General features: G+C 49.7%; 2 protein-coding genes and 1 non-coding gene across 3 annotated transcripts in view; 2 read left to right on the plus strand and 1 right to left on the minus strand.

Moving 5' to 3' along the window:
• LOC138756873 (constitutive coactivator of PPAR-gamma-like protein 1) overlaps window positions 1-22535 on the plus strand; it is a 37446-nt gene extending 14911 nt beyond the window's left edge. The window contains exons 2-8 of the mRNA XM_069923266.1: window positions 12229-12475; window positions 13878-13960; window positions 14995-15123; window positions 18507-18609; window positions 19657-19733; window positions 21462-21679; window positions 22406-22535. Of these exons, the coding sequence (XP_069779367.1) occupies window positions 12229-12475; window positions 13878-13960; window positions 14995-15123; window positions 18507-18609; window positions 19657-19733; window positions 21462-21679; window positions 22406-22535 (987 nt within the window). The remainder of the gene's footprint in view (window positions 1-12228; window positions 12476-13877; window positions 13961-14994; window positions 15124-18506; window positions 18610-19656; window positions 19734-21461; window positions 21680-22405) is intronic.
• On the minus strand, window positions 10700-10806 carry LOC138759692 (U6 spliceosomal RNA). Its single transcript, XR_011355034.1, has one exon. It is a non-coding gene; the product is annotated as a U6 spliceosomal RNA (small nuclear RNA).
• A 588-nt stretch (window positions 22536-23123) lies between the features above and the next one.
• LOC138756874 (uncharacterized) overlaps window positions 23124-24640 on the plus strand; it is a 3335-nt gene continuing 1818 nt past the window's right edge. Inside the window, exons 1-3 of the mRNA XM_069923268.1 lie at window positions 23124-23380; window positions 24168-24360; window positions 24454-24628. Of these exons, the coding sequence (XP_069779369.1) occupies window positions 23124-23380; window positions 24168-24360; window positions 24454-24628 (625 nt within the window). The remainder of the gene's footprint in view (window positions 23381-24167; window positions 24361-24453; window positions 24629-24640) is intronic.

A 24640-nucleotide genomic window follows, 5' to 3' on the forward strand; every position in this document is an offset into this window, starting at 1 on the left:
GCCGATAGTTTGTAGAGGCTGCGGGAGCGCTGGAGGCGAATCCATGGACACTGTCTCTGGAGGGACTTCCTTTTGCTTCTTGTTCTCTGACTGCAAGTTTGTGGTGATGACGAATTGCAAACAATCCATCTGTTTTATTTAATGACTATAAAAGAATCTTGACCAGTTGGAGGCAGAGAGACAATAGATGCTGTGAAACGGCACTTCAGGAGGAGCTCAGCAGGAGACTTTTCGGGTAGAGACCCTACATCAGGTCCCACTGAGTGTCGCCCCACAGCAGTTTGTTTGTACACTGCTCCTTGTGTGGAAATATATGCGCTTTCTCCCTCCAGCTAATGTCACAGCTGATCGACTGAAATGTGTGACGTTAACCAAAGCTCAAAAACATCATCCCCCTTTGGCCCATTTCCTTGTTGCCATTCAAGTTACCCATTTCCCTCCAAACCTTTCCGAGCCAAGCACTATTGTATTTGTATACACCTCATCGCTTTCTGTGACAGCTCATCCCACCCACCCAGCAGGTCGCCCCACGGTACATCTGTGGATACTTGTCAGGGTCTTCAGTGACAGCTCCTTAAACTCCTCAGCAAGTATACCCGCTGGTGAACCTTTTTCATGATTGCATCAACACGAAGGCCCCAGGATAGCTTAATGCAGGGGCAGCTAATGTTTTCACGCACGAGTTCAGATGCACCATAGAGCTCTTGCACCCCTGTTCAATTCCTGTAAAAATATGTTATTATAGATGTGTTTAGAATTTTTACCTGATCTATTGATTTAATATAAAAACAAGATGAACATTACTGACCTTAATGAGGCTTTTGAGTCTGTTTTGTAAAAGTACAAAAGTGCAAATATTCACAAAGGATGAATAAAGCACAACTCCTTGGCACACAAGTGTCAATTGTAAACTGGCAAAAACCTGTGACACTCTACTGGGGTGAGTGCGCCATTTCTAATCATCTAATGCGCCATAGGTTGGCCGTCCCTGGCTTATGACACTAAATTGAATGGAAAAGTAAATTGTGCAGAGGATACGGAGAGTCTGCAGAAAGATATAGATAAGTTCAGTGAGTGGGCAAAGGTCTGGCAGATGGAGAACAATGTTGGCAAATGTGAAATATAAAGTGTTCACAATCACTACTCTGGAGACAAAGTCTTGGAGAACAGGTTCAGCTTTATTTTGAGTCTGCAGAGTCGGGTGTCCCTGGTCTGGAGACACACCAAAGGTTCAGATTCATCAATCTTTTGTACAGTCCTGCACGCAACATCACCCCACCTTCATTTACCTTCTTCCAATCAGAATCCCAATACATTACAGCATTCTCCTTTTCCTTTTCATCAATACAGGAATCACTCAGTTCATCCCTCTTCATACATCGCATGTTATGTTAATTAGTTCATTCCCTCCTTAAGAGCGTCTAAGTTAATATTCATGTCTCTGTTAAGCAAGCGCAGTACTAGCTATAGACTACCTTGGGTCACTGTACCAGCCTGAACCAGATCCTTGCATCCTTGGGGCTCCTGATAAGAAGAGGCCTACTAGCTAGTATTGTCTGTTTTCAAGCTCTCATCTACATTCTTTGCATTCCATCCCTTTTCACAGAATAGTGCGAGTTTAATCATTTTCAACCATATTTCACACAAATGTGAGGTGATCCAGTTGGGAAGAAAAAATGGAAGATTAGAGTATTATTTAAATGACATGCAATTGCAACCTGCTGCCAAGAAGGAGGGCAAGGGAGTGCTTGTGCATGAATTGCAAAAGGGTGGTTTGCTGGTGCAGCAGGCTGTCGAGAAGGCAAATGGAACATTGTCCTTCATTGCATTTAGGAGCAAGGAGGTTCTGCTGCAACTGTACAAGGTCCTGGTGAGGCCGCATCTGGAGAACTGCATGTATTTCGGGTCTCCTGACTTGAGAAAGGATGTACTAGCTTTGGAGGTGGTGCAGAGGAGGTTCACCAGGTTGATTCCAGGGATGAGGGTGTTGGCCTATGAGAGCAGATTGAGGCATCTGATACTGGACTTGCTGGAATTTAGAAGAATGAGAAGGGATCTTATAGAAACATATAAAATTATGAAAGGCGTAGATCAGATAGAAGTAGGTAAGTTGCTCCCATCGATGGGGGAGACCAGAATGAGGGGACATAGCCTCGAGATTCGGGGTTGTAGATTTAGGATGGAGATGAGGAGGAACTGCTTTTCCCATCGGGTGGGGAATCTGTGGAATTCACTGCCCATTGAAGCGGTGGAGATGACTTCAGTAAATATATTTAAGATGAGGTTGGATAGATTTTTATTTAGTGGGGGAATTGAGGAACATGGGGAAAAGACAACTTGGTGGAGATAAGCCCATCATTAGATCAGTTGTGATCTAATTGAATAGGTTAGGCTCAACGGACATAATGGCTAATTCCTGCTCTTATTTCTTATGTTCTTCTGGTGTCCTTCCAATAGCTGGGACTGGAACACAATATGGTGTAGTCTGGCCCATGTCTTGACCAGTCAGTCCCAAATCCCTGTCCCTGGTGCCCTCACTGATGAAGGCAAGCCTACCCACTGCTTCCATCACCACTTAGACTAGCCACATCACCTCTTTCATGCAGTTCTGCATTTGTACCCCGAGGTTTTCTCAGATCTGCACTGCTCCCTACTTAGTGGAATGCCACCCTTTTTCCAATGACATTCTCATCCAAATCGTGACTATCGGTCACAGACCGTAGCGGGCCCAGCACCGTTCCCAGGGCACTCTCTTACCTTTATGACTTGCTTGTTTTTTAAACATTAACTTTTTTTAAAAAATATTTTATTTATTAGAAAACAAATAACCACAATTACAGAATTAGAATTAACAAATTATCAAAAAGCAATTTGCATGGTTACATAGAAAAAACCTACAAGATCTTAAAAAAAATCTACAAGCTAACCCCCCCCCCCACCTCTCCCCTTAACCTAAATCTACCCCCTATTCCCAATAAAAAAAAAGATAAGAACAACATCAATCATTTAGTATTCAATGTGAAGATCCAGCCACACATGACCAGTTTCAGATTTTCAAATTAAAATAATATTAATCTCTTAAATTATGTTATCTTCTCTAACTGAATTAATGCAACCTAGATTGTATACCTAAAATGGATGAGAGGGGGGGGTGGGGGGGTGGCTTGGGAGGAGGGAGGGGGGAGGGAGAAAAAGTCACTGTAAATGTGTGGAAAAGAAAAAGTGTATATCATGGCTATTGTGATTTATGGTGTGAAAAATAAAAAATTTAAAAAAATTAAAAAAAAAAAAAATTATGTTATCTTCTCCATTGGAATGCATGACCTCATTTCTGAATACCATCTTTGTAGGCTAAGCTCCATCTGATCTTGCTACAACTAAAGCAAATCTCAAAAAAAAACTAAAGCAAATCTCAAAAAAGCCATTTCAGTTATGTCCTCAATTAAAAAGATCTTTGGGTCTAGAGAAAAATGTATTTTCAAGATTTCCTGCAAACAATCTCTTAATTTAGCCCAAAAACCTTTAATCTTATCATATGCCCAAACTGAATGCAAAAATGTACCCTTCTGCTCATTGCATCAAAAACACAAATCTGAAGCACTCAATTGATATTGTTTCAAATGTTCAGGAGTTAAATATAATTGATGTATACATCAATTTACCAACCTAAGTTACCATCCTATACCTAACGTTAACTAACTTTGTCATAATATCTTTATTAATCTTCCTCCAATTACCTATATCAAACTGAATCCCCAAATCTTCCTCCCTTTCAAGTCGTGATTTATTCAAATCCCTCTTAGACATTTTCCGTTGTAATAATTTGTACATTTCTGAAATAAATCCTTTCTTTCCTTCATCCTAATACCTCAAATAATGATTCTTCAGGTAATTCTAAATGTTTCTCTAAACAATCATATATCATTGATTTAAGTTGATAATAACAAAAAGAAGTATTATCAAGAATTTGGTATTTTTCCTTCAACCTATCAAATGATAAAAAGCGACTCACCTCAAAACAATCATTTATCATTCTTATTCCTTTCTGGTTCCAAATTTTAAGGAGGTTGTTGTCCATGATGAAAAGCAAACTCTTATTTTGCAACAAAGGAGTATGGATAATCCACCTGGCATTCTTATAATTTTGGTAACCACCTTCCATATACTTATCAAATGAAACAAAACCAGAAATTTATAATTATTAACAGTTTTATTCATCCACATAAATAAATGTTCTCTTCTTATCTCTCCAATTCTATTCAATATCTAACCAAGTAATCGAACTATCTAAACCAAACATTCTATTAATAATTTTCACTTGAGATGCTTCATAATAATTCCCAAAATGTGGTAACTGCATACCACCTAATTCGTATTTCCAAGTTATTAGTTATACAGTTAGGTTGAAGAAATGGTATTTAGCGGAGTCAGAAAGATTGGAACAGGAAATTGGAGTTTTAGAGAAAGAGTTACAAAAGCAGAAACTGCATAAGAAGAGGAGTAAATTAGATGCTTTGAAATTGGAATATAATATGTTACAAATTTATGGAGTCGAAAGACTAAAACAAAGATCTAATCAGAGATATGAGTTAGGAGATAAAACACACAAAGTATTGGCATGGCAGTTGAAATCTGAACTGATGTCAAGAAGAATAAAAGCAGCGAGGAAAAATTCAGGAGTATCTTAGATTGCAAGATATTAATGAATAGTTTGAGGAATTTTATAGAAAATTATATACTTCTGATATAAGACAGGATAGGGGTAAAATACTGAGTTTTTAAGTGGACTATGGTTACCACAGTTGAATGACTGGACTAGAGATCAGTTAGAAAGGCCAAATGGTGTGAGAGAATTAAGATCAGTTTTGAACTCAATGCCAAATGGTAAATCTCCAGGAGAGGATGGATTTATGTTAGAATTTTATTTTAAAAATTCCACAATTTAGTTTTTCCGGTATTTGAGGAAGTTCTTCAACAGGTATCGGAAACGCACTCGATCCCGGAGTCTTTTTCTCAAGCAATTATTATGGTGATTCTTAAAAAAAAAAGATCTGTTACATCCTGGATCTTATAGACCAATTTCATTATTGAATGTAGACTATAAGATTTTAACTGAAGTTTTGGCGAATAGATTAGTGCAATATTGACTAAATTTGATTCATGTTGATCAAATGGGTTTTAGAAAAGGGAGCTATTCAGCAGATAATGTGGTTAAATTGATTAGTTTAATGTTTCCAGGGAGAAAAATCATTTACCACTGGTTTTGTTGTTAGATACAGAAAAGGCTTTTGATAGGGTAGAATGGGGATTTTTAATTAAGGTATTAGAAAAATTTTGGTTTGGGGGATGTTTATTAATTGGATTAAAGCTATACATAAACAACCTAAGGTGGGAGTAATAACTAATGGAGTTTTATCAGAGTCTTTTGAATTAGAACAATCAACTAGACAGGGATGCCTTCTTTCTCCGGCATTATTTGCATTGGTGATTGAACCTTTAGCACAAGCAATAAGGCAAGAAGAAAGAATAAAGGGAATTGTATCAGATTCAAAGGAATATAAAATTAGTTTTTAGCAAATGATGTATTGGTATATTTCACAGAACCAAAAGAATCTCTGAAAGTATTGCAGGAAAGATTGTTACAGTATGGGGAGGTATCTGGTTACAATGTGAATTGGAATAAGAGAGAACTTGAGTCATTGTCGGATGCAGATTATTCGGAATGCAAGCGGGTAGTAGGATTTAAATGGTCAAAGTGTATTAAGTATTTAGGTATTAAAGTGAGTAAAGATATAAATCAATTAGTAGAATTGAATTATTTACCATTATCAGCAATAAAAGAGGATTTAAATAACTGAAAGGATTTACCGTTAACGTTGGTAGGAAGAATGAATTGTATAAAAATGAATAATTCCTCGATTACAATATTTTTTTCAGAATATACCTTGTAAAACACCAAATAAATTTTTTAAGGATTTAAATGTCGTGGTGAGGAACTTTTTAGGGAAGGGAAAAATGATGCGTGTTCCAATGCCTAAACTAACTTTTTTAAACATTCTCCATGTTTGAATACAACTCTTGCTTCTCCCTCCACCCCCACCCCCCCCCTCCACCCCCACCCCCCCCCCACACTTAAGAGGGCAGCACTGTTGGTGTAGCGGTCAGTGCAACACTGTTACAGCGCCAGTGATCAGGAAGCCCCCCCTACTTTCATTGAGCCAAAATCAATTCTCACTTCTCTTATCCTGTCCAATGAACACCTTTTGTCTGTTGGTCTCAACTCTTCCCCATCCCATTTGTCCTCCTTTCTCCCCCAAACCTTTATTCAGATGCCACCTGTTCTTTGCTTATTCCTTTAAGAAATGTCAATAATATGGACTCTGCGGAAGTTCATGCTGCGTTCCTCCAGCATTTCTGTGTTTTTAAAATCTCATGTCCCAAGGTGTCTGAACATAGTTTGAGAATGTTTCTGTCGAGCACCTTCGGAGCTATGCTCTGTTATAGGCACTACGCAAAAGCTACATCTCACCAAACTATTGCTCCCCTTGAGCTAGCCATTCTGTGTCAAAAGTTCAAAGATTAATTAAAACCGGTGCTCTTTGGCATCAGCGATTATGAATATGACCTTGTGTGAATAGTGAATACCTGAGTTGTTTGTGTAACTGAATGCAAATCTAACAGTATATTCAACTGATCCTTGCTTCTCTGATTTATCGTGTATACTTGTGTAATCGATGCCCTGCCTGCGGAGCCTCGCCTCAGTTGCCCGCCCATCTGAGTTCCGACACCTTGGCCACAGATTCTCTTCTAAGCCCTGAGCTCCTGATGCCTCAAGCACAGAATTACCAACTGGTCCCAGCCATCGAACCTCCCGATGCCTTGAACAACGGAGGTACTTGCCATGGTCAAACGTTTAGCCTGTGTAAAAGTTGACCCCACCCAAATTTGAACCAAAAATTTGGTCCAAAAATTAGTATATAGGTAATGGTGTTGACGTCTCATTTATTTCAAATACACTGCACTGGAAGCTGGATCTCAGCTGATCTATCTTCCCAGTGTTCACCCCACCAGCCTCCACATTCCAACACATTATCCTCCGCCACCTACAACATGATCCCTCCACTAGACACAACTTCCCCTCTCCGCCTTAAGTAGGGACTCTCGACCACTCCTCCCTCCCCACAAATCGCCCTCTTGGCACTTTCCCTGCAGACATAGGAGGATCCACACTTGCCCTCACACCACCTCCCTCACTACAGTCCAGGGCTCCAAACAGCCCCTCCAAGTGAATCAACAGTTCGCTTGTGTATCCGAGGGAGTCATCCGCTGCTCCCATTGTGGCCTTCTCTACCCCGGAGACACTGGACATAGACTGGGAGCACTTTCGCTTTGTCCACATCAGTGGCAGGGATCTCCCATTTCAATTTGAGGCCCCCCTCTGGTTCTGACATGTCTGTCCATGGCCTTGTGTAATGTCAAACCAATACCATCCATAAACTGGAGAAACAACAGCTGATTTTCATTTGCAAGGTCTGTTTGGGACCCCAGACTGTGGTGAGAGAGGAAGCCTGCCGACATTTCTCCAGACTTCGTTGAAGGGCTCAAGCCTGAAATGTTGGTTTATGTATTTTTAAAGGACATTGTTTGACCTGCAGAGTTTCTCCGGCTTTGTGTTTTCAACCACAGAGTCTGCAGATTTTTGTGTTTTACTCGAACCTGCTGCTGCTGTAACAGTGTCACACTAGTCGCTGCGCAAGCTCTGCCAAACATCACAACATGTGTTGTATCACAGCAGCTCCACACATTTATATAAAACCACCTGACTTCACTGATCATTTAGGAATCTAATGGCAGAAGGGAAAAGGTTGTCCTTGTGCCGCTGAGTGCTCATCTTCAGGCTCCTGACCCTTCCTGGTGGTAGCAGGAAGGAGAGGGCCTGGCTTGGGTGGTGGGGGGTCCTTCAGGATAGAGGCTGCTTTCTTGAGGCACCGCCTCCTGTTGATGTCCTCGATGGTGCCTGTGATGTCGCAGGCCCAATGAACAACCCTCTGGAGTTTTTTTCTTGTACTGAGTGTTGGTACCTCCGTACCAAACAGGTACAGGCGGCTGAAGACGAGCTCCCAGCAGCACAACAGATTAATGAACAGACAATGACCCGCAGACCCTGCCTCTCTTTGAATTAATTTATTAATTTTTAAATCATTGATAGGAACATTTCCACTGTAATTTCTGCTGCAAAACAACGAGTTTCGTGGCAGGTTTATCCTGAGCCAGCCCCTCCTGCTTGAATGAGCACACCTGCCTGTGTTAGTGTCCGTTCCATTGTGTGACTTGTTTGTGAAGGTTGTGTGTGGCTCTTTTTGCTCAGCAAGGCATGAAATGCAGCGGCTGGGTTTGCCTTTCCAAGAAGGAATATATCAGTTCCATGCAAATCAACAGCCGGTTTTCCTCTGGGTCTCTCTCCCCTTATCTAAATAGTCTCCAATTCCCCTGGATTATATTCATTATACTTTAGACTCTATCTCAAATCCAGCTTGTGCTATCCTACACACACCACCTGCAAAGTGCTGGATGAAGTCCAAGGCTGTAACCCACACGAGGGGATTTGATATTCAATATAATAAACCCATCTCATACACATACTACTCGATCAAACCCCAGCCTGAGAACTGCTATTTCATACCCTGACTCCTGGATCAGCCTTTGATCAGCTCCCAGGATCAGTTCTATATATAACAATCCCCAATTCCCCTGGATTATATTCCAGTTGTAAACCACTCCCGGGGATCTGTTATTCTATGTATAACCCTCCAAATTCCTGGATCAGACTCCAGCCTCTGACTCACTCGTGTAGATCTGTTATTCAATATATAAAACCCCTGAACCTCTGGATCAGATTCCAGCCTGTAATCCACTCCTGGGGATCTGTTATACTATATATATATTTTTTTAAAATGCCTGCCCTCCCTGAATCCTTGAATCAGACCCCATCCTGTAAGCAACTTCCTGGGGATCTGATACTTTATAAATGAAACCACACAACCCCTGGATCAGACCCCAGCCTGTGACCTACTCCCAGTGATCTCTCATTCTATACCGCCCCCCACCCCACCCCCGTGCCCCTGGATCAAGCCCAGCCTGGAACCACTCCTGGAGATCTATTATTCTACATATAAACCCCTGGATCAGATCCCACCCGTGACCCACTCCTGGGGATCAGTAATTCTATATATACACCTGCCTCACTGAACCAGATTTAGCTACCAGCTCCCATGATGTCAAGGGGTTTGTGTGGGACGGGAGGAGAGGGTTGGGGCATCCTCTTGACCTAAAGCCTGCTGGTTCATGTGCCAGAGCACTGCACAGTTATCCAGTACCCAGGATAATCAAATTCTCTGCGAAACATTCTCTGGCCTCCGGTAACTGACCTGTTGACTAATATCAGGATGAACTGAACATCTGTTTCAGCATGTAATAAGTTTCAACTCAGATATAACAGGGATAATTTCCTCATCCCACTCCCTCCCACAGCAAAGATATAAGTGAGGCAACACTGTCTCAGGGTAAATAGTCAGCCACTAAACTTTTTTTTCCATGGTACCTGGACCTCCAGGGTTCCCTATCCTGGCAAGCTGATGACGTACCCTTTAAGGATTATTCAGGATGACTTTTTGAAAAGGGCAATATCCTTGTGGGAATTGGATGAGTAACTGGGATTGATTCTGCTATCTACTTATGCTGGAAGGAGAGGTTGCAACATGGGCAGATTTGTTGCTCGCTGGAGCTGCACTGCACCTCGGTGTTACACAGTGAGACCCGTCTCCACCTGCAGTGTTACACAGACAGACCCATCCCCATCGGTACTGTACCCCGGTGTTACACAGTGACAGACACGTCTCCACCTGCACTGTTACCAGTGTTACACAGTGACAGACCCGTCTCCACCTGCACTGTTAACACTGTTACACAGTGACAGACCCATTCCCACTGGTACTGTACCCCGCTGTTACTGACAGACCCGTCTCAACCTGCACTGATCCCAGTGTTACCACAGTGACGGACCCATCCCCACTGGTACTGTACCCTGGTGTTACACAGTGACAGACACGTCTCCACCTGCACTGTTACCAGTGTTACACAGTGACAGACCCGTCCCCACCAGTACTGTACCCCGATGTTACACAGTGACGGACCCGTCCCCACCAGTACTGTCTTCCCCCACCCCATGTTGTACTGTTAGACATGTCCTTAACAGTGATGTACAAAGTGTTTCCTGCTGACCCAAGTGTTAGAAGTGCTTGCTGACTTGAAATCTGAATTTTCATCAGCACTCCTTGGATCAGGGACAGTGAGGACTGGGTCAATACAATTTGTTTTTGTTAGTGGGTTATGGTTTGAAGGAGTTGAGGCATCTGGGGAGCTGAGTGTTATTTTAAAAACTTCCATCAGGTTGACACTGTTTTGTTCAGTCGGGCCATACCCTTACTTGAATGTTCAGTTCGCAGCGCCAACTTTTCTGTCTGCATCCTTCTCGACCACAGGAGTCTTCTGCTAGAGTTGCCTGCTTTTGGACATGGTTATTTCAAGCCAAACTGATGGGGGGAAAAAAGACTGGTGAAAATCTGAGCTGAAAGCAGATGATCAGTCAGCTTGGTGTTATTGAGTAGTTTTTTTTTTATTATTTATTTATTGGGTTTTTTTTAATATGGAACGCTTCATGAATTTGCGTGTCTTCGTTGTGCAGGGGCCATGATAATTTTCTCTGTATCATTCCAATTTTAGTATATGTGCTGCCGAAGCGAGCTCAGTGTCGTTGAGTTGTATGGCATGGTGAATCCATGCCCACCATGTTAGTCCAAACTGCCTCACTTCAGCCCATAGCCCTTTCCAATCCAGGGACCATACTGAATGGCTTTTAAACCTGCCTCTGCCACTTCCACTCAAAACCTCCTTTGAAACACCCAAAATCCCTTACTTCTTCAAATCTTCCAGCTCTCACCTTAAATCAGAGGTTCTCACATTTTTTTTTACCACTCATATACCACCATGAGAATTTATGATCATGAACAAGTCATGAAATTCGGTGTTTTCCGGTTATAACCATTTTACATCATTACTATAAAAATAATAGTGCAGAGTTCGTGGTTCATCGATCATTCAGGAACCTAATAGCAGAGGGGAAGAAGCTGTCCTTGTGTCGCTGAGTCTTCAGGCTCCTGTACCTTTCTCCCGATGGTGGCAGAGTGAAGAAGGCATGCCCTGGGTGATGGGGGTCTTTGAGAATAGAGGCTGCTTTCTTGAGGCGCTGCTTCTTGTAGTGCCCAAGTTAACAACCCTCTGGAGTTTATTCTTGCTTGAGAGTTGGCGCCTCTGTACCAGGCAAGGATGCAAACAGCCAAAATGCTCTCTACGTGTGGAACTTTTTACAAGAGTCTTCAATGACCGACCAAATCTCCTCAAACTCCTCACAAAGTATAGTCGCTAGCGAGCCTTCTTTGTGATTGCATCAACGTGGTGTATCTAGGACAGATCTTCGGAGATGTTGACCTCCAGGAATTTGAAGTTCTTGACACTCTCCACTACATAGGAAGCCCTAGGTGCTCTGGTTAGTAAGGGATTAAGGTGGTATGTGATTGGGGAAAAAAAGGTTGAGAACCCTTAAATCGTTTTAAAATTCAGACTTATCGTCAGAGTACGTGCATGACATCACATTCAAGCATGAGATTCTTTTTCCTACAGGCCAGACAGAATTTCTACTGATGGGAGGTGCAATAAACTACTCAAGAAAAGTCATGTCAGCAAAAGAGAGAAATGTAAACCGTCATTGAGCAAAGTAAGAGACACTCAACGAGTCCCTGATTGAGCTTGTAGAGGATTCTGATGGTAGAGGGGGAGCAGCTATTCCTGGACTTAATGGTGCAAGTCTTGTGGCCCCCTCGACCTCTTTCCTGATGGCAGCAGAGAGAGCAGCATGTGCTGGGTGATGATCACTGCTGCTTTCCAACGGCAGTGTTCCCCGTAGACGTTCTCAACAGTGGGAAGGGTTTTGCCTGAGGTGTTCCTGGGCTACCTTTTGGAGGGCTTTACACTCAAAGGCATTGGTGCTCCCATCCCAGACTGTGATGAAGCCGAGGCCTGGGGCGGGTCAGGCACCATCTTGCAGAGATTATTCCCAGGAACTGCCGACGCCCCACCACCAACTTTGCTGTGTCCCTTTTTGCGCCACAGGTGGTTCAGAGCATCGAGGACCATCACCAGGAGGTGATCTCCTTCTACCGGGAGAATGGGTTCCACGGCCTCATTGCCTATGACTCAGAGTACGCCCTGTGCAACGTCCAGTGCTACCTCAGTGCCCACGCCCTCAAGCTAAGCTGGAATGGCAAGAGCCTCACCACCAACCAGTACCTGATGCAGGAGGTGGCCAAGCAGCTGAACGTGAACCCTGCCCACTTCAGTATATTCGCTGCTCTGCTGGGTAGGTTTTTCCCCACAACAACACCAAGCCATCTGAGGTAGAGTCCCATCCCAACCCCTTGGTGTGCAGGATGACAGGGCCCCTCTCGAGTTCTCCAGGCGGTCTAGCAAGGTGATCGGGGTCTGTGCACATGTCCTCTCTGCTCCTACTACCACCTCCTCTCCCTGCCCTCTCTGCTACACTCCCACACCATCAGCAATCCCCTCCTTCAAAACACGTGGCTTCCCCTCTTTTCAGCTCTCAGCCCTCTTTCTCCTCTATCCTCCGCACATCCGCCCTGGCCTCCTCTGCCCCAAGACACAACGAGGATTCCCCCTTGTCCTTACCAAGCACCCCATCACATTCTACATCCATTGCATTATCTGCCATTATTTCCATTGCCTGCAACATGATCCCATCACCAGAAACTTCTTCTCTGCATGCCCCCACCCGCCCCATCCCATCCACTCTCTTTGTGACTCCTTCATCCACTCATCCCTTCCTACGTCATCCCTCCGGCACTTTGGCTGCAGGAAGTATCACACATGCCCACACCTCCTCCCTCATCGCCGTTCAGAGCCCCAAACAGGTCTTTCAAGACGAGAAACATCACTTTTGAATCTGCGGGTTTTATCTACTGCCTCTGCTGCTCCTTTTGTGGCCTCCTTCGCATCGGAGAGATAGGACCCAGACTGGAAGACCATTTTGTTGAGCACCTTTGCTCTGTCTGCATCAGTGACAGGGATCTCCCAGTGGCCAACTGTTTAATTTCCACACCCCCATTCCAACACCGAATGTCTATGGCCTTGTGTGCTGGCAAACCGAGGCTACCCACAAATGAATGGTTATTCCGTCTGCTCACCCTCCAATTTAACATTGTCTTCTCCAGTTAAAGCCCTTCCTGGAGTATCTCTCCTTCCCTATCCCTCCGACCAGCTCCCCATCCACTCCCCTCTCCGTTCAGAGAGCTGACCCTCCCCCATCATTTCTCTGCTCTTCTCTTACACCCCCCCACCGCGCCCATATCCTTTGCTTGTTGGCCTGTGTTCCTTCCCTTGCACCTTCCTCCCCCTCAACCCCACCTCTTTATTTGGCACCCACTTGTTTTAGCTCACCTTGGCAAAGGGCTCAAACCCTCTTTCACATCCCACAGTGGGTGCGTTGCCTGCTGGGTGGTGCATTGCACTTAGCCCCAATAGCTGCTTTAATTCCCTCCCCTGCCCCAACTCGGGGAAAACAAACAGCCCAGCTCTCAGCTCTCACAACCCTCAATAGTGAGATTTATTGAGTACTGGTAGTGAGCTGGGGGGGGGTGGGGGGGTGGGAAGGAGAAGGATGGCGACAGGGATGGGTGGGTTTGATTGCGGCACGATCCTGACAGACCAAGTGACCTGGCTCCTAAATCCTGCTCTTCTTCCCTAAGGCAACCACATCCTGCCAGATGAAGACCTGGCCGCCTTCCACTGGAGCCTGCTGGGCCCTGACCACCCCCTGGCCTCCCTCAAGGTGAGTAAACACAGCCGAGGGTCCACTGCCGGCATCCAACCCCCCCCACCCCCCGCTATCCCACCTGACTAGTTTGACGGACTGCTCTCTGCACCGCGGGATGCTGGTCCTGCTGGTAACCCACTTATTCCCCAGTGGGTCGGAGATTCCCCAGCCAATCCGTCGAGATTACAGGCAGTGTTGGGTGCTGATCCCTCCATGGTGCTTCCCAGGGCAGGGATCCCTTGTGGAGGAGGTGAGGGGAAATTCCTTGGAGAGATTAGGGGTAGGGGAGAGGTGAACTAGGGGAGATCACAGGGAGGGGAGAGGAGAACCCTGTGGAGATTAGGGGGACAGGGAGAGGTGATCCCTAAAGAGTTCAGGGGGAGGCGAGAGTTGATCAGGGGAGATCCCTTGGGATGGGGATCAGGGGGTGGGGGGGGGGGGGGTAGTCCTGGAGAGAGATCAGAGGCAAATAGGGGAGAGGTGATCCCTGTAGAGTTTGGGGGGAGGAGAAAGATGATTCCTGGGGAAATCACGGGGAAGGGGGTAGTTATTCCTGGGGAGATCACAAGGAAGGGGAGGGGTGATCCAGGGGAAATCACATGGGATGGGGACCCTGGATAGATCATGGGGAGTTGGGGGGGTGAGGATCTCATGGTCCGGGAATCATGGGGAAGGTGGGGTTATCCCTGGGAGGATCACTGGGGAAGGGAGTGGTGATCCAGGGGTGATCATGGGACTGGGGGCCCAAGGGGATCATGTATAGGTGATTTCTGGGGAACTAATGGGGTGGGGAGGGGTAAGTGATCCAAGGAAGATCACGGGGGTGTGGGGGGGGCATGATTCCTTGCCAATGTTTAACACTAGAGTACAGTTCTGGACAGGCCTGTCACAGTATAACACTGGGGTTCAGTATTGGTGAGGATGGGTCTGTCACTGTATGACACTAGGGTTCAATACTGGAGGGGTCAGGTCTGTCACTGTATAACACTGGGGTACAGTGCCAGTGGGGTTTCAACTGTCACAGAGTTCCTTGCTCTTGTTCTCTTCAGGTCCGAGCCCACCAGCTAGTCCTGCCGCCCTGTGACGTGGTAATCAAAGCTGTTGCTCTGTATGTCAGCAGTGTTCCCGATGTCCGTGATCTCGACGCTGTGGCCAAGGATGTCTTCAAGCACTCTCGGGTCAGTGATATCCCATGTACCTGGGCTCATTGGGGCAGGGCTTTCTCTCTTGGGTGCCAACCTTCCAGCCATCCCTTGGTCCCCACCCTCATCTTAATCCTGTTTATTATTCCCCCAATGCTTTACTCTATTTCCCAGATCCTTCCCCAGCTACACCCCAGGGATTGGAGGGGGGACGGGTTGGGGAGTAATGAACATACTGACCTGTGCTACTTTGGGGTAAGGGCCTGTGGCAAACCCACAGCGTCACAAGGAGAGGTTTTCCGGATCAGAATTTATTGTCATGAACATGTCACAAAATTTGATGCTTGTGACGCATCACTGTGCAACCATTCAATTGAACTACCTTACAAAATAAATAAAAATAGTACAAGAAAAAGTCAAAGTTAAGCAGTGTCTGTGGTTCATTGTTTATTCAGGAATCTGATGGCGGAAGGAAAGAAGCTGTCCTTGAGCCGCTGACTGCTCGTCTTCAGGCTTCATATACCCTTTTCCCAATGGTAGCAGAGTTAAGAGGGCATGGCCTAGGTAGTGGGGGCATCTTTCAGGATAGAGGCTGCCACCTTTTGTAGATGTCCTCGATGGAGTGAAGTCTGGTGCCCGCGATGTCGCAGGCCAAGTTAACAACCCTCTGGAGTTTTTTCTTGTCTTGAATGTTGGCGCCTCCTTACCAGTCAGTGAAGCAACCAGCCAGAATGCATTCCACAGTACACCTGTAGATATTTACAACAGTTTTTGATGACATACCTCCTTCCCTTCTTCTGAATCGCCTCAGACATCTCAAAGTATAGCCACTGGTGAACCTTCTTTGTGATTGCATCAACGTGGAGGCTCCAAGTCAGATCTTCAGAGATGTTGACGCCCAGGAATTTGAAGTTCTTAACCCACTGTGCTACTGAGCCATCAGTCAGGATTGAATCGTGTTCCCTTGACTTTCTCCTGAAGTCTACAATCATCTCTTTGGTCTTGCTGACGTTAAGTGCAAGATTGTTGTGACAGCACTCAACAGGGTGATCCATCTCCCTCCTGGATGCTTCCTCATTGCTGTTTGTGATCCTGCCGATGACCATGATCTCTTCAGCAAATTTGTAGATGGCATTGGAATTGTTCCTGACCACACAGTCGTGTGTGTGGCGAGTAGAGCAGTAAGCCTAGCACGCATCCTTGGAAGTGGCGCCTGATCATCAGTGATGAGGTGCAGCCCCCGCTCAGATTACTCCAAACCTGGGCCTCCCCCCACACCATCAGCACCTTGCCAACTGCACCCTCGTCACTGCCTTGCGATGAGAATGGGAGATCATAAGTCGCGGGAGGTAGATGAGGATATGTGTGTTTCCTGCTCCTGGCTTTGAAAAAAAACGAGGTGAAACAAGACAGAATGGCACGAGCTCCCTCGTCACATCCTCAGGCGTAGTGATAAACTTTGTTTTGCTGGACATCTAACTCGTTATACATGTAGGATTCAACACAGAGGGGCAGAGGTTGGGAGAGAGCACTTGGGACAGAGCAGTGGCAAACATTTCATTGCCATGAGGATCATTCAGGAGTCCGACAGCAGCGGCAAAGAATCTGTCCTTGAGCCATGTGGTGCATGATCTCATGCTGGTGAATCTTTTTTTGGAGACATACAGCATGGTAACAAGCCATTTCAGCCCATGAGTCTGTGCTGTCCAATTTACACCCAATTAACCTACACCCCAGTACAGTTTGAATAGTGGGAGGAAACTGGAGCCCCTGGGGAAAACCCATGCAGACACTGGGAAAACATACAGACAGTGCGGGATTTGAACCTCAGTCCCGATTGCTGGTGCTATAAAGGCGTTGCGCTGACCACTACACCAACCGTGCTGCCCCAAAAAGGCAGTCTAAAACAAAAGGGCAAGAGCTTATGATCCACACTTACTGGGAATTCCTCTTTCACGGCCAATAATTGCAATCTCCAATCCCAATCATGCTTTGGGTTCCAGCGGGTTACCCACACCTCATGGCGTAGGGTAGAGACACACTGATCCACCGTGCAGCCCCGGTCAACTAAGGACATTGCAGACCTGTTATTGCTTGATCTCGTGAGACTATATGCCACTTGTTCCTTTAAGAAGTTGTACACTGACCACTTCTCGAGGGATGGTGGAGCAAAGATTGGTTGGAGTGGGACGAGTCTTTAAATCCTGCTGCTTTTCCAAGGCAGTGGTAGGTGGAGTTGAGGTCAATGGAGGGGCTTTGATAGCTGCTCACAATTCTCCGCAGTTACCTGTGACCTTGGGCAAGGGAGATTCCAACAGAACACGGTAACACACCAGTTCAAGGTGCTTTCAGTGGTGCACCTGTCCAAAGCTATCGAGGGAGACAGGCGATGTAACCCATCTTGCTCAGCCTTCCTGGTGCACTTCTTAAATTTAAATGTACAGCGCGACAACGGGCCCTTCTGGCCCACGTGCCCATGCCACCCAATTAACCCTCATCCCCACCCCACCCCACCTCCATACGTTTTCAAACAGTGGGAAGAAACCCGAGCACCCAGAGGAAACCCACACAGACACAGGAGAATATACAAACTCCTTACAGTGCCAAATTCAAACCTCAGTTACTGGTGCTCTCAAGATTCAAGATTCCTTTGTTGTCATATGATAATGCAGAACGTAATATTACATGAAATTGCCTTCTGCCTGCCGTAAGGCAGACAAAGAGTCGCCATTAGTGTTTCCCAACACCCCTTAAAGAAAGAGAAGCAAAAGAGAGTCCCTTCAGAGGTGCTGAGTGACCGTTGATTTGTCCCCAGCACTCTCGCAGCTTCTACAGACACACAGACTCCTATTTGATCTGTCGGCAAGCAGAGCTCCAGATTTGAACCTCAGGCACAACCAGAAAGCCTTTGGCATCCGAAGCCCCCTTCTTGCCCTCTCGAATCCCTGTTCTGATATCTGCTCTCCATGAACCAGTCTCCAGCAGCCCGCAACCTGTGTGGGTCCCTCAGCCTTTGAACCTTCGGTGGTCTGCTGTCATGGTCCCCTTCCATGTAGGGTCGTCTCCTCTGCTTCTCCTCAACCGGAGAGTGGGGAGGGTGATATTCTGGTGCCCCTGCGCTGCTGCCAGGATCAGGACACAACCCCGCAGTCTCAGAATTTTACTTACAAACACCACCTGCTCCTCATACAGGACGATTAACTCCTTTACAGAGCTGCCAGCATTAGGACTGGCGGTTGGACCCATCGGAGCAGTGCTGTGTCTCATCTCTCCAGGGTCCGTACCAGCTATTAGAGCAGCACCACCATTTTCCTCTTGAACTTGGACAGTGGCTGGCCACACATGAGATGGGCCAAACGGGTGTGTTCCTGAGCGGTCATATATTCCATCTTTTTCCAAAGATTTCCCTTTCACTCCAGTCCAGGACAGAAGACCAAAATCGTGCGCTTCAAGAAGGCAGTGGAATATTACGCGACAGCAAGCAAGCCGAGACCTCTTCCCCTCGACCCTCCCCCTTCCTCGGTGAGTGGGTTCACCCAGCCGTCAGCTTTTCTTCAGGAGACATTGTGGTCCGTCTCCCTTCCCAAATTGTCCTTAAGGGGTGGGTGGGGGAGCAGGTGGAGGGATTCTTTGCCATAAAGAATCAGACCAGAAGTAAATCGCCCCAGCCTTTCTACTCAATACAGTCACTGGTGATCTGCGTCAGGGCTCTCTCTTTCCTGCCAGATCCCCACTGCCTTGAATTTCCCGACCTTTAAGAAACAGCCCCCCACACCCAGACTCCAGCCTTCCCTCTTTCCAAATCCCACCTCCTCCCTAATCCCACCTCATTACCTGTTCTGAATCCCTCCACCTAACCTTCAGAAATCCACTACATTCCCTCCCTCCTTCCGAATCCCCCCCTCCTCCCCTCATTCCCACATTCCAAGAGTTCTCCTTTCCCCAACTCTCCCCTCCCCCCCCCCCCCCCCCATTACCAAACTTACCTCTCCCCCATTCTGAGATTTCCTCCCTCCCCCGGTTCCTCTATTCCAAGCTTCTACCTCCTCCTTTCCAAGATTTCTCCCACCCTTTGTTCCCCAGTTCCAAGGCTTCTCCCTCCCTGTCCCCCTGTTCCAAGATTTCTCCTCCCCTCGTTTCCCTTTTCCAAGGTTTCTCCATTCCCCCGTCCTGAGACTTCTAACTCCCTGGTTCCCCCGTTCAAGATTTATCCATTCCCCCCATTTCCATATTCCAAGATTTCTATCTCCCCTTGTCCCCCTGTTCAATACCAGCCTGTTCTTGTTCCCCTGTTCCCAAACCTCTTCTTCCCCTCGTCCACCCATTCCCAGACCTCTATTCCCTGGTTCTCCCATTCCGAGACCTCCCTTCTCCCCTTCTGAGACCAGCCTCTCCTCATTCCCAATCACTATCCTTCCTTAGTCCCAAGGGAAAGCTGAGTCATTGAATGCCAAGGCAAGGACAGGGGAGAGCATTCCTGCAGCCCTTTCGTGCTTCCTTCTGTGCCCAGCAGCAGAGCCCGGGGACTCGTCACCCTCTGACGGGAATTGACTTTGGTTCCCATTGCAGGTTTCGGGCCCAGCCAGTTCGGAGTGCCTCCCTATGCTGCCACGCACATGCAGGCCATTGCACAGCCCAAGCCACTGGTAGGTGACAAGAAATTCCACGTTCTGGTGAGGGGCGGGTGAAATGATAAATGGATTCAGGCATTCAGAGGTAGGTGGTGTGTATCACTGCCAGAACTCAGGATGTTGTCCTCAGAATTTGAAGGAACAGGGTCCAGGGTTGAGAGGAACTGCATCTCCCAGAGAGGAGTGAATCTGGGAATGACAGAAATCGGAGGGGCAGTGGACAGCGAAGAAGGCTTTCAAAGTTTGCAGAGGAATCTAGACCAGCTGGGAAAATGGTCTGCAAAGTGGCAGATGGTGTTTAATGCAGACAAGTGTGAGGTGTTGCATTTTGGAAGGACAAACAAGAAAGGACATACACGGTGAATGGTCGGGTACTGAGGAATGTGGTAGAACAGAGGGATCTGAGAATACAGATAAATAATTCCCTGAAAGTGCTGTCACAGATAGATAGGGTTGTAAAGAGAGCTTTTTGCATCTTGGCTTTCATAAATCAAAGTATTGAGTACAGGAGTTGGGATGTATTGGTATTGGTGAGGCCAAATTGGGAGAATTGTGTGCAGTTTTGGTCGCCGACCTACAGGAACGATATCAATAAGATAGAAAGAGTGCAGAGAAGATGTTTCCCAGACTTCTGGAACTGAGTTGCAGGGAAAGGTTAAATAGATTTGGGCTTTATTCCCAGGAACGTAGAAGAATGAGAGGAGATTCGATCTAGGTATGCAAAATGAAGATCGATATAGAGTAAATGCAGGCAGGTTTTTCCACTGAGGGTTGGTGAGATACAAACCAGAGGTCATGGGTTAAAGGTGAAAGGGGAGAAGTTTAGGGAGAACTTCTTCACAAAGAGAGGTGGGAGTATGGAATGAGCTGAAGTGGTGAATGGGGGCTGAGAAGAATTTGGACAGGTACGTGGATGGGAGGGGTACGGAGGACTAATGCTGGATGCCGGTCTGTTATGTAATAGTTTGGCACAGACTAGAAGGGCCTGTTTCTGTAGTGTTCTCTAGTGTTTTGCAGTTTGTGATTCTACATGACAGAAGCAGGGCAGCGGAGAGGGTGCCCCGTTCAATGTGGTGAAGCCACAGAGAGACATTTGGACAGGAGGTGGGGGGAGGTGGAGGGGGAACGAGCAGGTGGGTGCAGCTGAATCCAACACTGGGAGAGCAGGGATATAATGGGACGGCTGGCCTCCTGCCCCTGTTTCCAAGTTTTGGAAGGGGGTGCGTGAGGCTGTGTGCTGAGGTGAGGGGGGGGGGCAGAGGTGGGGTTGGAGCGAAGTGGGTGGGGTGGGGTTCAAAGTGGAGGTGTGGGGGGGCGGGTGGGGGAGGAAGTGGGAGACAGACAAGAGAGGAAGGGATTGGTGTGGGGGTAGGTGTTTGAAAGGGAAGGGGTAAATGGAGCTTGGGATCGTGTCAGAACGGGTGGAGGTGGGGAGGAAGGGAGCTGGAGGGCAGACGAGGGGAGGGGTGCGGGATAGTGTCGGAATGGGCGGAGGTGGGGAGTTGGAGGCGATGATGGGGAGGGGTGTGGGGTAGTGTCAGAATGGGTGGAGGTGGGAAGGAGGGGACCTGGAGGCGGACGACAGGGGAGGGGTTGGGAGGAGCAAGGGGAATGTGGGAACGGGCAGAGGTGGGGTAGGAGGGAAGCTGGAGGCGGACAGGAGGGGTGGGGAGGAGCAAGAAAGACCTCGGCTGGCGTGGCCAGGCTACACTAACTGACTGCTCCCTCTCTCCCCCACCCCAGTTCCCACCGCCCATGATGCCGAAGCTGGCGTACCAGCCTTTCCCGCCGGGCCCCGGCATGCCCTTCCCCTCCCCCCATGGGCACCCAGCCCCTGGGCCGCCATTTGACAGCGCCCTGGCAAGCCCTTCACCGAATGGTCCGGTCCCCAACCCCCCACCAGAGTCTCAAGGACCACTCCTCACCTCGTCATCCTCCGACGTAGACGAACAGGGCGCCAAGTGAGTGTGTGCTGGGATATCTGTGCATGGGAGGCAGGGTAAGGGGAGGGGGCAGAGGGGGAGCGAGGGAAAGGGGAGGAGGGGTGAGAGAGGAGGGGGCAGGTTAGGAGAATGATGGGAGGTGAGGAGGGAGAGGGGAAGGTATAGAGGGGCAGAGGTGAAGAGACGGAGGGGGAAATGAAAGGGAGGGAGGAGAGGGAACTCTGGGAAGGGAAAGTGGAGAACGGAGGGGAGGAGGGGGATGAAATGGGAGAGAGGGGAGGGGGTGGGAGCTAAGCTTCTCAGAGTTTTGACGCGTAGATCAGAAGGGGTTTCCTACCCCCCTCCCCCCACACCCCCCACTCTCTCCCTCTTCCTTTCCCAGAACCTGTGAATTGGGGTGGGGGGTGTCCATGTCATGTATTTGAGTGCCGAGGTCACTCTGCATGTGTGTGAGATTGTGTGTGTCTGACTATGACTGTGTTTGTGTGTGTGACTGCGTGTGACTGTGTGGTCTGTTTGGCTTTGTGTGGAGGGGGTCTGTGTTTGTGCTTGGCTGGTTGTGGGTCTGTGTTTCTGTATATGTGTGTGTGTGAGTGAGACTGTGAATGTGTGTGTGTGTGTCTGCCTTTGGGTAACTGTGTGTATGAGACTAACTGACTGAGAGTGCATCTGACTGCCTCATCTGTGTGCATATGCACGTTGGTGTACCTCTGTACGGGTACGCTCTGATGAGTGTGTTTCCAGGTATGTGTGTGTCAGCATGAGCGCCATGTGTTTTGGGATTATCCTATTCTTCCGATTACCACGAGGTTTCACCATCCCCCTGGCCCTGAATCTGATCCCCTCACACCTCCACGGAGGAGCCACTGAATAACCGGCTACTGTTCCCCCACCTCCCTACCCATCTCAGTGTGGGGACTGAATCTGCAGCGGAGTCATGGAAGTACAGGTGGCAGGGAGGGGAGAGGAATAACCCCTACCCTCAGCTCCCTCCCCTCATCATCTCCCCCTCCCCTCATCTTCTCCCCTTCCCCCTCATCATCTCCCCCTCCCCTCATCATCTCCCACCTCCCTCATCATCTCCCCCTCCCCTCATCATCTCCCCCTCCCCTCATCATCTCCCCCTCCCCTCATCATCTCCCCCATCACCTCATCATCTCCCCCTCCCCTCATCATCTCCCCTCCCCTCATCATCTCCCCCTCCCCTCATCATCTCCCCCTCCCCACCTCATCATCTCCCCTCCCCTCATCATCTCCCCCTCCCCTCATCATCTCCCCCTCCCTCATCATCTCCTCCTCCCTCATCATCTCCTCCTCCCCTCATCATCTCCTCCTCCCCTCATCATCTCCCCCTCCCCTCATCATCTCCCCCTCCACTCATCATCTCCCCCCTCCCCTCGCCTCCCCCTCGCCTCCCCCTCGCCTCCGCCTCGCCTACCGCTCCCCCTCCCCTCGCTCCCCCATGCCCTCGCCTCCGCCTCCCCTCGCCTCCCCCTTCCCCTCGCCTCCCCTCGCCCCTCCCCTCGCTCCCCCCTCCCCTCGCTCTCCCCTCGCCTCCCCCCCTCCCCTCGCCTCCCCCTCCCTCACCTCCCCTCCCCTCGCCTCCACCCTCGCCTCCCCTCGCCTCCCCCTCCCCTCGCCTCCCCCTCCCCTCGCCTCCCCCTCCCCTCGCCTCCCCTCCCCTCGCCTCCCCTCCCTCGCCTCTCCCCTCCCCCCTCGGCCTCTCCCCTCGCTCCCCCTCCCTCGCCTCCCCCTCCCTCGCCTCCCCCCGCTCCCCTCCCCGCGCCTCCCCCTCCCCGCGCCTCCCCCCTCCCCTCGCCTCCCCCCTCCCCTCGCCTACCCCCTCCCCTCGCCTCCCCCCTCCCCTCGCCTCCCCCTCGCCTCCCCTCCCCTCGCCTCCCCCTCCCCTCGCCCCTCCCTCGCTCCCCCTCCCCTCGCCTCCCCCTCCGCTCGCCTCCCCTCCCTCGCCTCCCCCTCCCCTCGCCTCCACTCGACTCTCCCTCGCCTCGCCTCCCCCCTCGCCTCCCCCTCCCCTCGCCTCCCCCTCCCCTCGCCTCCCCCTCCCTCGCCTCCCCCTCCCCTCGCCTCCCCCCTCCCTCGCCTCCCCCCTCCCCTCGCCTCCCCCTCCCCTCGCCTCCCCCCCTCCCTCGCATCGCCCCTCCCCTCGCCTCCCCCCTCCCCTCGCCTCCCCCTCCCCTCGCCTCCCCCTCCCTCGCCTCCCCCTCCCCTCGCCTCCCCCTCCCCTCGCCTCCCCCTCCCCTCGCCTCCCCCTCCCCTCGCCTCCCCTCCCCTCACCTCCCTCCCTCGCCTCCCCCTCCCTCGCCTCCCCCCTCCCTCGCCTCCCCCTCCCTCGCCTCCCCGCCTCCCCTCGCCTCCGCTCCGCTCCCCCTCCCTCGCCTCCCCATGCCCTCGCCTCCGCCTCCCTCGCCTCCCCTTCCCCTCGCCTCCCCTCGCCCCTCCCCTCGCTCCCCCCTCCCCTCGCCTCTCCCCTCGCCTCCCCCCTCCCCTCGCCTCCCCCTCCCCTCACCTCCCCTCCCCTCCCCTCACCTCCCCTCCCTCGCCTCCACCCTCGCCTCCCCTCGCCTCCCCCTCCCCTCGCTCCCCCCTCCCCTCGCCTCTCCCCTCCCCTCGCCTCTCCCCTCGCCTCCCCTCCCCTCGCCTCCCCCTCCCCTCGCCTCCCCCCCGCCTCCCCCTCCCCGGCCTCCCCCCTCCCCGCGCCCCCCCCTCCCCTCGCCTCCCCCCTCCCCTCGCCTCCCCTCCCCTCGCCTCCCCCCTCCCCTCGCCTCCCCCCTCGCCTCCCCCTCCCCTCGCCTCCCCCTCCCCTCGCCCCTCCCCTCGCCTCCCCCTCCCCTCGCCTCCCCCTCCGCTCGCCTCCCCCTCCCCTCGCCTCCCCCTCCCCTCGCCTCACTCGACTCTCCCCTCGCCTCCCCTCTCGCCTCGCCTCCCCCCTCGCCTCCCCCTCCCCTCGCCTCCCCCTCA

Source organism: Narcine bancroftii, chromosome 3, assembly GCF_036971445.1.
Source record: "Narcine bancroftii isolate sNarBan1 chromosome 3, sNarBan1.hap1, whole genome shotgun sequence".
NCBI classification, from domain to species: domain Eukaryota; kingdom Metazoa; phylum Chordata; class Chondrichthyes; order Torpediniformes; family Narcinidae; genus Narcine; species Narcine bancroftii.